This window comes from Bos javanicus, chromosome 11, assembly GCF_032452875.1.
Source record: "Bos javanicus breed banteng chromosome 11, ARS-OSU_banteng_1.0, whole genome shotgun sequence".
Classification (NCBI taxonomy): domain Eukaryota; kingdom Metazoa; phylum Chordata; class Mammalia; order Artiodactyla; family Bovidae; genus Bos; species Bos javanicus.
Window position 1 is genome coordinate 98,886,025 of NC_083878.1, and position 11,902 is coordinate 98,897,926.

The 11,902-nt window shown below is 56.7% G+C and overlaps 1 protein-coding gene across 16 annotated transcripts in view; it reads left to right on the plus strand.

Moving 5' to 3' along the window:
- The window catches only part of SPTAN1 (spectrin alpha, non-erythrocytic 1), a 58,467-nt gene that overhangs the window by 45,877 nt on the left and 688 nt on the right, over positions 1 to 11,902 (plus strand). For 7 of the 16 annotated variants that reach the window (XM_061433723.1, XM_061433732.1, XM_061433724.1 and 4 more), the window contains 16 exons: positions 667 to 787; positions 972 to 1,093; positions 1,430 to 1,562; positions 3,179 to 3,277; positions 4,860 to 5,019; positions 5,634 to 5,710; positions 6,291 to 6,500; positions 6,870 to 7,166; positions 7,669 to 7,781; positions 8,121 to 8,138; positions 9,237 to 9,299; positions 10,522 to 10,576; positions 10,998 to 11,194; positions 11,289 to 11,342; positions 11,427 to 11,573; positions 11,661 to 11,808. In XM_061433723.1, coding sequence (XP_061289707.1) covers positions 667 to 787; positions 972 to 1,093; positions 1,430 to 1,562; positions 3,179 to 3,277; positions 4,860 to 5,019; positions 5,634 to 5,710; positions 6,291 to 6,500; positions 6,870 to 7,166; positions 7,669 to 7,781; positions 8,121 to 8,138; positions 9,237 to 9,299; positions 10,522 to 10,576; positions 10,998 to 11,194; positions 11,289 to 11,342; positions 11,427 to 11,573; positions 11,661 to 11,808 — 2,014 coding nt within the window. The remainder of the gene's footprint in view (positions 1 to 666; positions 788 to 971; positions 1,094 to 1,429; positions 1,563 to 3,178; positions 3,278 to 4,859; positions 5,020 to 5,633; positions 5,711 to 6,290; positions 6,501 to 6,869; positions 7,167 to 7,668; positions 7,782 to 8,120; positions 8,139 to 9,236; positions 9,300 to 10,521; positions 10,577 to 10,997; positions 11,195 to 11,288; positions 11,343 to 11,426; positions 11,574 to 11,660; positions 11,809 to 11,902) is intronic. The other 9 variants (XM_061433727.1, XM_061433733.1, XM_061433728.1 and 6 more) reach the window with 2 other exon arrangements.

Sequence of the window (11,902 nt, forward strand, 5' to 3'; positions counted from 1 at the left end):
ATTGTCAGTCACTTTGTCATGTCCGACTCTTTGTGACGCCATGGACTGCAGCACACCAGGCATCCCTGTCCTTCACCAGCTTCTGGAGTTTGCTCAAACTCATGTCCATTGAGTCGGTGATGGCTTCCAACCATCACATTCTCTGCTACCCGATTCTCTTTTTGCCAAGATCCTCTCAATTCCTCACTTCCTTAAAAAGCTATTTATGGGACTTCCCTGGTAGTCCAGCAGTTAAGACTTGGTGTTTCCACTTCAGAGGGTACAGTTTTTATCCATGGTCCAGGATTGAAGATCCCATGTGCCACACAATGAGGCCAAAATTAAAAATAAAAGAGTTGTTTAAAGAAAGCTGTTTTTAGTAGCATCATCACATGGCGCCACCTGGGGCAGGCGTATGTTTGATAAGGTGGGATTGATGGGGTGTCCGCAGTGGCTCCTCCTGTTCTCCTGCAGCCCTTGCAGAGCCGCGCACAGTGGGTGCTCCTTGAGGCGTGCGTGGACTCTGCATTGGGAAGTGGAGGCTTTGTTCCCTAGAAGAGTGGCGCAGACGCTCCTGAAGGGGTGGGTAGGCGCAGGAAGGAGACCGTGGGGTCTGTGAACGTCACAGCTCTGTGACCACGCAGCTTCAGTTGACACGGAGGCTGACTGCCTACCTGTGTTGTCCAGGGAAAAGAAGCTGCTGGTGAGCTCAGAGGACTACGGCCGTGACCTGACGGGCGTCCAGAACCTGAGGAAGAAGCACAAACGGCTGGAAGCAGAGCTGGCTGCCCACGAGCCGGCCATTCAGGTGAGGGGGCGCCTCCTGGCTGAATGGGCCTAGACAAGCTCGTCTTGCTAAGGTCTCTGCAGTGTTTACAGCCCCTCGTCCCAGAGAGCGGTGGGGAAAGTCTGAATCGGATTTTGAGACCCTTTCCTGGAAGCATGAAGGAGCAGGCGTGACCACTGTGAGTCTAATTGCTCTCGCCCGTCAGGGTGTCCTGGACACTGGAAAGAAGCTGTCTGATGACAATACCATCGGGAAGGAGGAGATTCAGCAGCGCCTGGCGCAGTTCGTGGAGCACTGGAAGGAGCTGAAGCAGCTGGCAGCTGCCCGGTGAGTGGGCTGGGGGCACAGTGGGTGGGGCTTGCTCAGGGCTCTGGGCCCTCCAGCCCTTCGGGACCTCTTCCTGGGGGTGCACCGTGCCACAGTCACCTTGCTTCAGAAGCATCTCTGACAGCCCCAGGCTGAGCTGGTCCCCTTACGTGTAGTCCCGAGCTGGACCCCACATATGGTTCTAGAGCTTCCTGTTTCATCAGCACTGGCTGTTTCATGTTAGGAGGAGGAGAAGGGCTTGAATGAACCATTTACAACCCACACAGCACTCATGTTTTTAAGCGTCCAAGTTAGAGGAACTTATGGCTGATTTTTTTAACTATTCCCTGTAATTAGGGGCCAGCGGCTAGAAGAATCTTTGGAATATCAGCAGTTTGTAGCCAACGTGGAGGAGGAGGAAGCCTGGATCAATGAGAAGATGACCCTGGTGGCCAGTGAAGATTATGGAGACACACTTGCTGCCATCCAGGTCAGAGACCGGGGCTGCTGCCCGCTGACCACCCTTTTCGCCTGCTTGCTCAGTGGCCATGCTTTTACCAGGAGAGCATTCAGGGCTGTCAGGCAAGGTCTCCTTGGCGACTCTCAGTCCTCAGGAGCCCGTGTCAGAGACTCTTGCCTTTGTGTAGACAGAATTGGGGTGATTCTGTCTGCCTCGACTCATGGGGTTCTTGGAAGGAACCCTGTTGTCAGCCCAGCAGTATCTCTGGTATCATCACCACAGGTTGCCGGGACCTCTTCAGTGTCCTGTGACTGCCTTAACAATTACAAGCTAGGTGGCTTTAAAAACTACAGGAGCTTGTTTTGTCTTAGTTTGGGGAGCCAGAGGTCCGGGATCAAGGTGTCAGTAGGGCCTGCTGTTCCACTTTGCTGCCTCCTCCAGCTCCGGGAGCTCGGCTTGTAGCAGTGGAGCTCCGCCTCTGTCCTGCTCTCCCAGGGCTGCTGGTCTTCCTTCTGTGTTTTCCATGGCATTCTCTCTGGGTGTGTCCATATTCGGATTCCCCTCTTTTCATACACGTGGGACATCAGTCATACTGGATTAGGGCCACCCGGACACCCACGTCTTAACTCAGTCGCATCTGCAAAGACCTCGTTTCCACATTCCTAGGTGCTGGGTTAGGACTTGGTATCTTGAGCACACAGTTCAACCCACAACACACCTCCTCAGTACCTTGGTTAGCCATTGCTGTGGAACAACACTAAAGAGAGCAGTTTCTTCCCCGTGAATCTGAATTAATGGGCATTTTCTCAGCTGCTCTCCCTGGGACCGCTCACACAGCTGCACTGAGGCAGGGGGTCACTGGGCTGAGAAGTCCGTGGTGACGTCATTCACGTGGCTCTGACTGGGACGTCTCAGTGGCCTCTCACTGTCCAACAAGGTTAGATCAGCTTCTGTGGGCGGCGGTAACGGAGGCCAAGGCAAGGCTGCAGGGGCTTTAAGGCCTGGCCTGTGGGACAGAGCAGCCTGGCTCCCCTCTTCATAAGAGGAGTGGTACTTTGTAGTGAGTGTTCCTCCATCCGTGCCCCCAGTTGTGGAAGCAGAGTATGCATTCCCGATGGTTGAAGCGGCACCTGAGCCACGCTTCTGCCAGTGGGAATCCTCCCAGATGGTCGGGGGATGCAGATAGATGGGAGAAGCAGGCAGTGGTCTCCTGTCCTCTGCATTGCTGAGTTTCCTGAAAGCCAACACAAGGGGCACTGTCTCCAGTGCTTCAGCTGTGTGGAGGGAAAGACGAGACTTTGAAGGTCCCCAGGAGACATGCTTGAGTTAAATCTTAGGGCAGGCATCACTGTTCAGTTGGTGCTTATCTGAAGGTTCCTCCGTGTCCATTCTGTGGTCTCCAGGGAACAGAAGGCCTGTGCTGGTTGACTGGCAAGAGCTTCACCTCTTCAGAAAGGCCTTCCCTGGTCCACCCACCTCTAGTCACGCTTAACACTTTATGATTTCCAGTTTATTCTGTATCCATTGTCGTCTTTGCCCCAGCTGACTGGGGTCCCTGTGAGGGCACCCCTAGTCCTGCTCCTCTGTAGTCCTGCCCACCACCTGTGCCAGGCTCTCAGGAGTTGGCTTGGCTGCTTCCACTGCAGGGCTTGCTGAAGAAACACGAAGCCTTCGAGACGGACTTCACTGTCCACAAGGACCGAGTGAATGACGTCTGCACCAACGGCCAGGACCTGGTTAAGAAGGTGAGCCTGGTCTCTCTTCCCAATAGCAGTTGCATCCCTGTATTCCATGATTAAATGGATAGCCCTCCTTCTTTTTTTGTTAATATTTATGTATTTGGCTTTGCTGGGTTTCAGTGGCAGCGTACAGGCTCTTAGTTGCAGCATATGGGATCTAGTCCCCTGACCAGGGGGCCCCCTGCATTGGGAGCTTAGTCTTAGACACTGGACCACCAGGGAGATCCCCTCCTCTTCTGAAGTCAACAAGTACAGCTGACTTTGCAGCACTTGAATTTTTCTGCCTTAATTAGGCAAAACAGTAGACCTGCTAGTCCTTTTGGGACACTGGCATTGCCATGGGGCTGCTCTTCTAGTTTCTTCTCCAGGAATTCAGCTCTTTATAGAGGTGGTAGAACACACAGGTCGTCACCCTTAAAGCCCCCACCAGAGATGGCCCCAGCTGACACCTCCGGGTCGGACCCACCCCCGCGCCAGACTTTCTCCTCGTGCAGAGCTACCCACAAAGTTAAATGGCACCTGTTGGATTGGTATACATCGAGGGTAAAACCCAGCTGCTGTCTCGGACATTGGACAAACGCATCTGTTAAAACTCAAGGTTCATTGCATTCAAACAGCTTTTTAGGGTGAAAGCAAAAAATAAGGGAGATATCTTGGTACTTTCTCAGTAGCAGTGAAGTGAGGTCACTCCCAGGTTGAAATCCGGGCTAAATGCAGTGCCCTCAATCTGTCATGAGCTCTGCAAGACAGATGACTTCTACCAACTCTGATTTCCTATCACAAACATGTCATGAGTGAGTAAGATTGCTCATCACAGAATTTGCCCTGGCGATCAGATGAGAGGTTTGCTCCTGGTGTTGTGGTAACAGTGTAGTTAAAATCCATGTTTGCTGAGGAGCTTTACTTCTTGCCCTCATAGGCAGATAACCTGATAGAGGCTAATTTCAGATACAGACCAGTGTCCACAAAGACGAGGCGCGTGTAGGACTCAGCACACTCGTGTGCCCGCGCCAGCATTCTCTGTCCTTTAAGCCTGTAAGATGGCGCTCTCCAGTGTTCTTTGATCTCCTGGCAAAGAGCCTGGTGCACGGTTGCCAACAACAGTCTTCATTTGCTCCCTGAGCTTTTTAAATCTTATGCTGACTTAACAGTTTGTGTTTTCACATACAGTTCTAACCAAGACTGAATCAAAGTGATTGGAGCTTAATACATTTTAATATCCACAGTGTGAAAATATTGTTGTGAGACATTGTTTTTATGGGATACACATAGTAGCCAGTAAGTCATAATTATTTTGGCTTTTTCTCATTTTTTGGTATCAAAAATAATATGAGTGAGGACCTCATTGTGACCCAACATTTTATCACATCCGCATTATTACTTGCAGGAGTGGCACTGCTTAGTGCTCATCTCTGTAAGACTCTTACTCTGTGGTGTTCTCAGAAAAGCCTCCGCGAATCCTTGGGGCGGGGAGCAGAGGGGGCGCGGCCCATCTGAGGAGCTTCGAGCCTGCCGGGCAGCGCGGGGTGCAGATTGGGTCACCACGGCAGGGGCAGGACTGATGGCGGCTGCGTTCTCCGTGTCCTAGAACAATCACCATGAGGAGAACATCTCTTCCAAGATGAAGGGCTTGAACGGGAAAGTTTCAGACTTGGAGAAGGCTGCCTCCCAGAGGAAGGCAAAGCTCGACGAGAACTCGGCCTTCCTCCAGTTCAACTGGAAAGCCGATGTGGTGGAGTCCTGGATCGGTAAGCGTAGCCTCGGTGCTGCTGGAATCTCGTTCCCTCCTGAGCAAATGATCTTCTTCTATGGAGAAGAAACTGGCAGGATGTGGGCATACCAGAGACCCTCTCCCCTGGGCAGACCACTAGTAACAGCAGGAGACAGGGTCCTGAGGCAGAGAGCCGGGCCTCAGCGATGCCCCGGGCCAGTGTGGGGGTTAACAAAACGAAGGTCCTGAGCGTCGCAGCACAAGGGCCACACCAGCGGGACCAGCCTGCATCAGCACTGCCCCCTGAGCTACACGGGTCCAGAGTGTTTGTGGTCCACCCCCCTGGCAAGGGGACCTGCGCTGATTTCAGGACCCACGTGACCCTGGTAATTGCTGTCTCATAAGTAGCAACCTAACCACATCCAGCACAGGCTGGAAGAGGGACCTCTTCATCAGGGACGTAGAGGAGGGGCCTGGATGCGGGAAGGAGCCAGCTCAGGTGTGTTCAGAGACTGCTGTCAGGAGTACTGGAATTTAAATGTAAGCAAGACAGTAGATGCCTGGGTGTTCTTGTCTTTTGGTTTGTTGTTGTTTTTAATTCATTTCTTAAATTGAGACGGGGTGGTTGATTACTCTTGCTTGGTTTTCCAGGTGAAAAGGAGAACAGCTTGAAGACAGATGATTATGGTCGAGATCTGTCTTCTGTCCAAACTCTCCTCACCAAACAGGTCAGTCACAGCTATTTGACTGATGATTGGATTTTACTCACATAGTATTCTCTGGTGAGTGAATGATGGTCAGCATGTTTTTTTTGACTGTGTTATGTTAGGCCCTGGGAATGACTGGTGAGAGCCTGGTCCTCAGGACGCTCTCAGACGAGGCCTCTGAGCTGCAGCCTGTTGGGTGCTAACAAGGCTGAGCACCGCAGGGTGTGGGCCTCACCCAAGCAGGGTCTGCCTTGGTTTCCAGCAGGTGAGGGTTGATCGGAGCATCTCCCCAGAGGAGACAACATCTAAGCTAGATCACGGTGGGTGATTTGAGAATGGTCAAGGGAGGGCCAGGTGGGCATTCTTGGCAGAGGTAGTGGGGCGAGTCCGCCCTTGTGCATCAGCCCCAGGCTAAAAGCGGGGATGAGGAGGAGCTGCCACAGGACTTGTGGTCTGAGGAGATGCAGAAAAGTGGCCAGGTTTGACCCAGTGTCAGGGGAAGGTGGGGACTTGAGGCTGCCATCCCAGCCAGGGTGCTGGACAGAGCGCAGTCGTCTCTCTCGCCCCCATGCGGTCCCTGCCTTCTCACTCCTCCTTCCAGGAAACCTTCGATGCTGGCCTGCAGGCCTTCCAGCAGGAGGGCATCGCCAACATCACTGCCCTCAAAGATCAGCTGCTGGCCGCCAAGCACGTTCAGTCCAAGGCCATCGAGGCCCGCCATGCTGCCCTCATGAAGAGGTGGAGCCAGCTCCTGGCCAACTCGGCCACCCGGAAGAAGAAGCTGCTGGAGGCACAGAGTCACTTCCGCAAGGTAAGCGCGGCCCTGGCCAGCTATGCACACATGGACAGCAATCCAGCTCTGCTCCGGGGCATGGGATCAACATAAACCAGCCAGGTGGGGCCCTTGTCTTCATGAGGTTGCTGCTCTGGAAGCGCCTGGGACGCTGAGCTTGCACATCCCAGAAAGGGGAACGTGGGAGAAAGGTGGAGGCCCCTTAGCGGTGGGAGAAGGCAGGCAGAGCGCCGAGCGAGCGAGTGAGCGAGCGAGCCCGATGCCCTGGGAACGAGCCCTGGCTTTCTGGGCCCCACACTGCCGCCTGCCCATTCGCCCACCGAGGATGGTCCCTACGGCCCTGCACCATACCTGCAGCTGTGCTCACTCGGTCACCTCTGCCTTCAGGTGGAGGATCTCTTCCTGACCTTTGCCAAAAAGGCTTCAGCCTTCAACAGCTGGTTTGAAAACGCAGAGGAGGACTTAACCGACCCGGTGCGCTGCAACTCTCTGGAAGAGATCAAGGCCTTGAGAGAGGCCCACGACGCCTTCCGCTCCTCGTTGAGCTCGGCCCAGGCCGACTTCAACCAGCTGGCTGAGCTGGACCGCCAGATCAAGAGCTTCCGCGTGGCCTCCAACCCCTACACCTGGTTCACCATGGAGGCCCTGGAGGAGACCTGGAGAAACCTACAGAAGATCATCAAGGTGCTTCCCCACAGGAGGGCCAGGCCCTGGCAGGGAAGCCCTTCCTCCATGAGGAGCGAGCAGTCAGGGATGGAGGGCGATTTCCTTTACCACAAGTTACCGTGTGTGGGTCCCCTCACCCCACCCCAGGTCTGTGGAGCTGCCGAATGCCTCCCAGACGCCTTCTGTGCTGTCTTTGGGCTGAGGTTAATAGCTCGTCCTCCTTGGCCCCCCAAGGGCGTGGATCTTGTGTCCACCTTCAGAAAACTACTTCCTGTTTGTATCGGATGCTAAGACAAGCTGGCAGTTGCAGAGCCTGGGCCTGTCTGTGAAGGGGCGTGGTGACACACCTCTGCCTCCTTGTTCAGTCACTCAGCCATGTCCAACTCTGTGACCCCATGGAGTGCAGCATGCCCAGCCTCCCTGTCCTTCATCGTCTCCCAGAGTTTGCTCGAACTCCTGCCCGTTGAGTTGATGATGCCATCCAACCATCTCATCCTCTGCTTGCCTCCTTGGTCCTCAGGAAAGGGAGCTGGAGCTGCAGAAGGAGCAGCGACGGCAGGAGGAGAATGACAAGCTGCGCCAGGAGTTCGCCCAGCATGCCAACGCCTTCCACCAGTGGATCCAGGAGACCAGGTGCGGCCCTACCGCTGGGAGCACGGTCCTGGGCTCCGGGTGCCCAGGCCCGGGGTCAGGAGCTTGGCCTGGTCTGGCTGCGGCCGGAGGGGTGGGCAGACTGAGGAGCATTCGCCAGGAGACTGTTCCCGAGATGAGTCGCTGGTCCTGGATTGGGTGGGACTGAGCGTGGCCGCCCCGCACGGTGACGGTGACAGAGGTGCAGAGTCCGGTCGACGAGGTACTGATGATCTGGTTTTGTCTCTCTCTCTCTCTCTCTCGTGTCTGCCTCTGCCCCTTGCGATCGCTGCTGTCCGGACACCGCCCTGTCTTGTGGCTGCTTGGATCCCGCCTCCACAGAACGTACCTCCTCGATGGGTTAATATTGACTTCCTATTTCTGCGGGCTCGTGGTGTGGTGGTGTCTCCTGTGCTTGTCCCTCTGCCCTTCGTCCCATCGTGGCCTGGCTTGCAGAGGATCCCGGGATGGGCCTTCCCGTCCCGGGCGGGCTGCACGTTCCCCCGCCCCCTCCTGGCACCCACACCCCCACCCCTGATGGCCTGCAGTCCGGGAAGGGGAGCCACTCCCACGTTCCTTTCAGGTTCCAAAGGTTCCTTTAGGGAGAGAGACTAGGCCAAAGGCCAGAGCCGGGAGAGTCCCCGTGCTCGTTCAGCTGTGGGGATTACCCTGGACTTTTCTGCCTTTTTGCCCCGTGCCTGATGGGACCATATTTAGTCCCACGGAGGTCACGGGATGAGACAGGACGACAGTGTTGAGGGGGCTCGGGCTGGCGTGCTAAGTCCCCCTGTGCACTGACCCCTGAGGGCTGAGGCTATCTTTTGCCTTCATAGGAAGCGTAAGGGCCCAGGGTTTCTAAGTGATGGGGGAGAGGGCTTGGGAGGAGCCCTGAGAGGCGTAGGGCCATCCTGCCCAGTCCTGGGGGGGGCCTCCTCTCCAGGCTGGGGCCTCTGCCCGGATCAGGCACGTTTGCATTGTCTCCCAGGACCATGGTGGCTTAGACTAGCGCTCCAGAGGCCCAGCAGGCAGGTCCATCAGCTGTTAGAGGAGGCAGCAGGAGGAGGTGCCCACTGATGAGCACCAGCTAAAGGCAGAGCAGGGGGGGATTTAGGGACCCCAGGTTCGGCTGGAGCTCGTGTGCTGCCCCGGTGTCCACTCTCCCCGCCCAGTGCCCGTGGCTGTGTCTGCTGGTCTTGGTCTTTGTGTCCACGAGGTGCCGTGCTCCCCTTACCGTGTGGCTCCTCCTGGCCCTGTCCCGTCTTGCTCGGTCCCCTCGTGACCTGCCTGCCTGCAAGGCCACCTGCCCTCCCAGGCTGACCACCGGTTCGGGTCCCTGCCGGGGCACCAGGTGGCCCTGCCTGTGCACTGCCAGCTTGGGCCTCGTGGGGTGTGTCTGTCTCGGTATGCTCTTGCCTCCCTTCCTTTGGTGTATTCATTTGGTTTCTTTTCTTTGAATAGCATAGCGTATCGTCGGGTCATTCGTGTCTATCAGTATGAAGTTGGGGATGATCTGTCTGGAAGGTTTTTCTCCTCTTATTTCTCTTCTTACCTCACTGTGGTTTTACCAATGCACTCTTGACTTCCCCAGGCGGCTCTGCTTTCTGACTAACCCACCGCCCGCGGCCGCGTGGGCAGGAGGGGTCTGTCCTCCCACTGCACCAGCACCCAGCCTCCTGCCCCCAGGTCCCGGGGGTGTGCTTTTCCCGGGGGGACATGGCGTGACTGTGAGTCTGACCTGCTGGGGTAGGAGGAAGCCTGGTGCCTTGCCTTGCTAGAGCACTTTGAACTTGGGGCAATTTCAGAGCTAACGCTGGCTCGCTGGGTGTTAAAAGGGTAGGTGGGGGCCAATGTGGGTACAGGGGAGGCCGGGCGAGACCCCATGAAGGACACGCACACAGTGTGACTCGTCCCTGCACGTGAGCTCGTTTGTCTTTGTTCACTGGTGGCCTCTGTGACCTCACACTGTTATGTCGGGAAGATAGAGGCTCCCCAGAGGCCCCTCGCTCTTCAGAACTTGGCCTTGGAAGGAGCCTCTGGCGCTGTGTCTCTAGATGACAGAACCTGAACCTGGGGTTTAGTCACAGTCACCCCTCCTTTGGGCAGAATGAGAACAGTTTTCAAAACCAATCTGGCCATGATCTCCTCGGCATCCCAGTTTCCATGTCGAGGGGCCCTGTGACCGCATCCCCGTTGCTGTCACTTCCCCTGGAGCGTGGGTCCCCTCCTCGGGGACCTAAGGAGACCCGGGGACCCCTGGGTGGCTGTCGGCTCACCAGCCTCCCCTCCGCCCTCAGGCCTCCTGTCGGGGCGGGGCAGTGAGTGCAGGTGCCCTGCTCCCCGTGGCCGCAGCCCCACTCTGTCCCAGGGGAGCTTAAAGTCGGCTCCTCAGGTACCCTTCGAGGGCCCAGCTTGGCTCAGGCACCAGGTCACAGCCTGGCTGGGCCTGAGGAGCCAGCTGCCTGTGAAAGCGTCCTGGCCGGGGAGCAGAGAGCAGGCCGGGTGGGGTTCAGCCCGCCTCAGCTGTGGGTGAATGCCAGCTCAGGCCACAGCCTCCGAGCCCTGAAATTGGAGTAGCGGTACCTGCCCTCCCTGGCTCCCAGGGCTGCTAAGAAAAGATAGCCAATAGTAGATAGGTCTTGTTCCCTCAGTAAAAGGAATTTGAGAGTGCAGGTCCTTTAATCTGAGGAAAGTTAACTTCACACTCGCGATCAGGCCTCTTGCCTCATTGCGTGTCTGTGTTTAGGTCCTGCATGGTGGAAGAATCCGGGACCCTCGAATCACAGCTTGAAGCTACCAAAGTAAGTGCCCCTTCTGCCCACCCCTGCCAGCAGGCCTCCTTGGCTGCAGGTCAGGGACGAGGTGGGCTGCTTGGATGCCCCCCTTCTCCCTTGCCTTAAAGCAGCCCAGGACCGCTGTCACTTTAGAGGCTGCTGCCTGGAGCCCTGCTTGGACAGGAAGAGGCTCGTTGGGTCCTCAGTGCATCCTGTTGCCCTGGAAGGTCAACCCAATCAGTGCCTCTCACGCTGAAGCCTCTTATGTTGAGGCTGTAGGGTTGTAGCCTCACCCCATCCCTCCTTTGCCCTTGCAGGCAGCCCTACAGGCCTCAGGCTGGGGTGCTGAGACTGAGGAGGGCTGTTGAGGAGGAGGCGTTTGAGCCCAGGGACCTAGGCAAGAACCCCTGAACCCCTGTCCCGTGTGTCTTTGCCCTTCGCCCCACAGCGCAAACACCAGGAGATTCGAGCTATGAGAAGTCAGCTCAAGAAGATTGAAGACCTGGGGGCGGCCATGGAGGAAGCGCTGATCCTGGACAACAAGTACACGGAGCACAGCACCGTGGGCCTGGCCCAGCAGTGGGACCAGCTCGACCAGTTGGGCATGCGCATGCAGCACAACCTGGAGCAGCAGATCCAGGCCAGGTACCTGCGGCTACCCTGGGCGGGGGCCGGGGGACACAGGTCGCCAGCTGCCTGGGCTGGAGGACCTGGTCCCTAACCCTGTTCCTCCTTCCAGGAACACGACCGGAGTGACCGAGGAGGCCCTCAAAGAATTCAGCATGATGTTCAAGTGAGTATCCCCGCGCCCTCCCAGGTGGGGGAGGTGGGCTCAGCAGCAGGGCCTCTGAGCTGAGACCTCGGCTTTCTGCCACAGACACTTCGACAAGGACAAGTCCGGCCGGCTGAACCACCAGGAGTTCAAATCCTGTCTGCGCTCCCTGGGCTATGACCTGCCCATGGTGGAGGAAGGGGAGCCCGACCCTGAGTTCGAGGCCATCCTGGACACTGTGGATCCTAACAGGTGAGCGTGAGGGAAGGAGCAGAATTGGCTCTGCCCGAGGCTCCTGCTGCACCCTCCCTACTCACTACATCTTGCCCCCCACCCCAGGGACGGCCACGTCTCCCTGCAAGAGTACATGGCCTTTATGATCAGCCGTGAGACCGAGAACGTCAAGTCCAGCGAGGAGATTGAGAGCGCGTTCCGGGCCCTGAGCTCTGAAGGGAAGCCTTATGTGACCAAGGAGGAGCTGTACCAGGTCTGGAGCTGCTTCTGGGGCCGGGGGGTGGGTGTGTCCTTTGAAAGGCAAAAGCCCAGGCAAGGCTGGCCCTGAGCTTGGGGGCAGAGCTGTC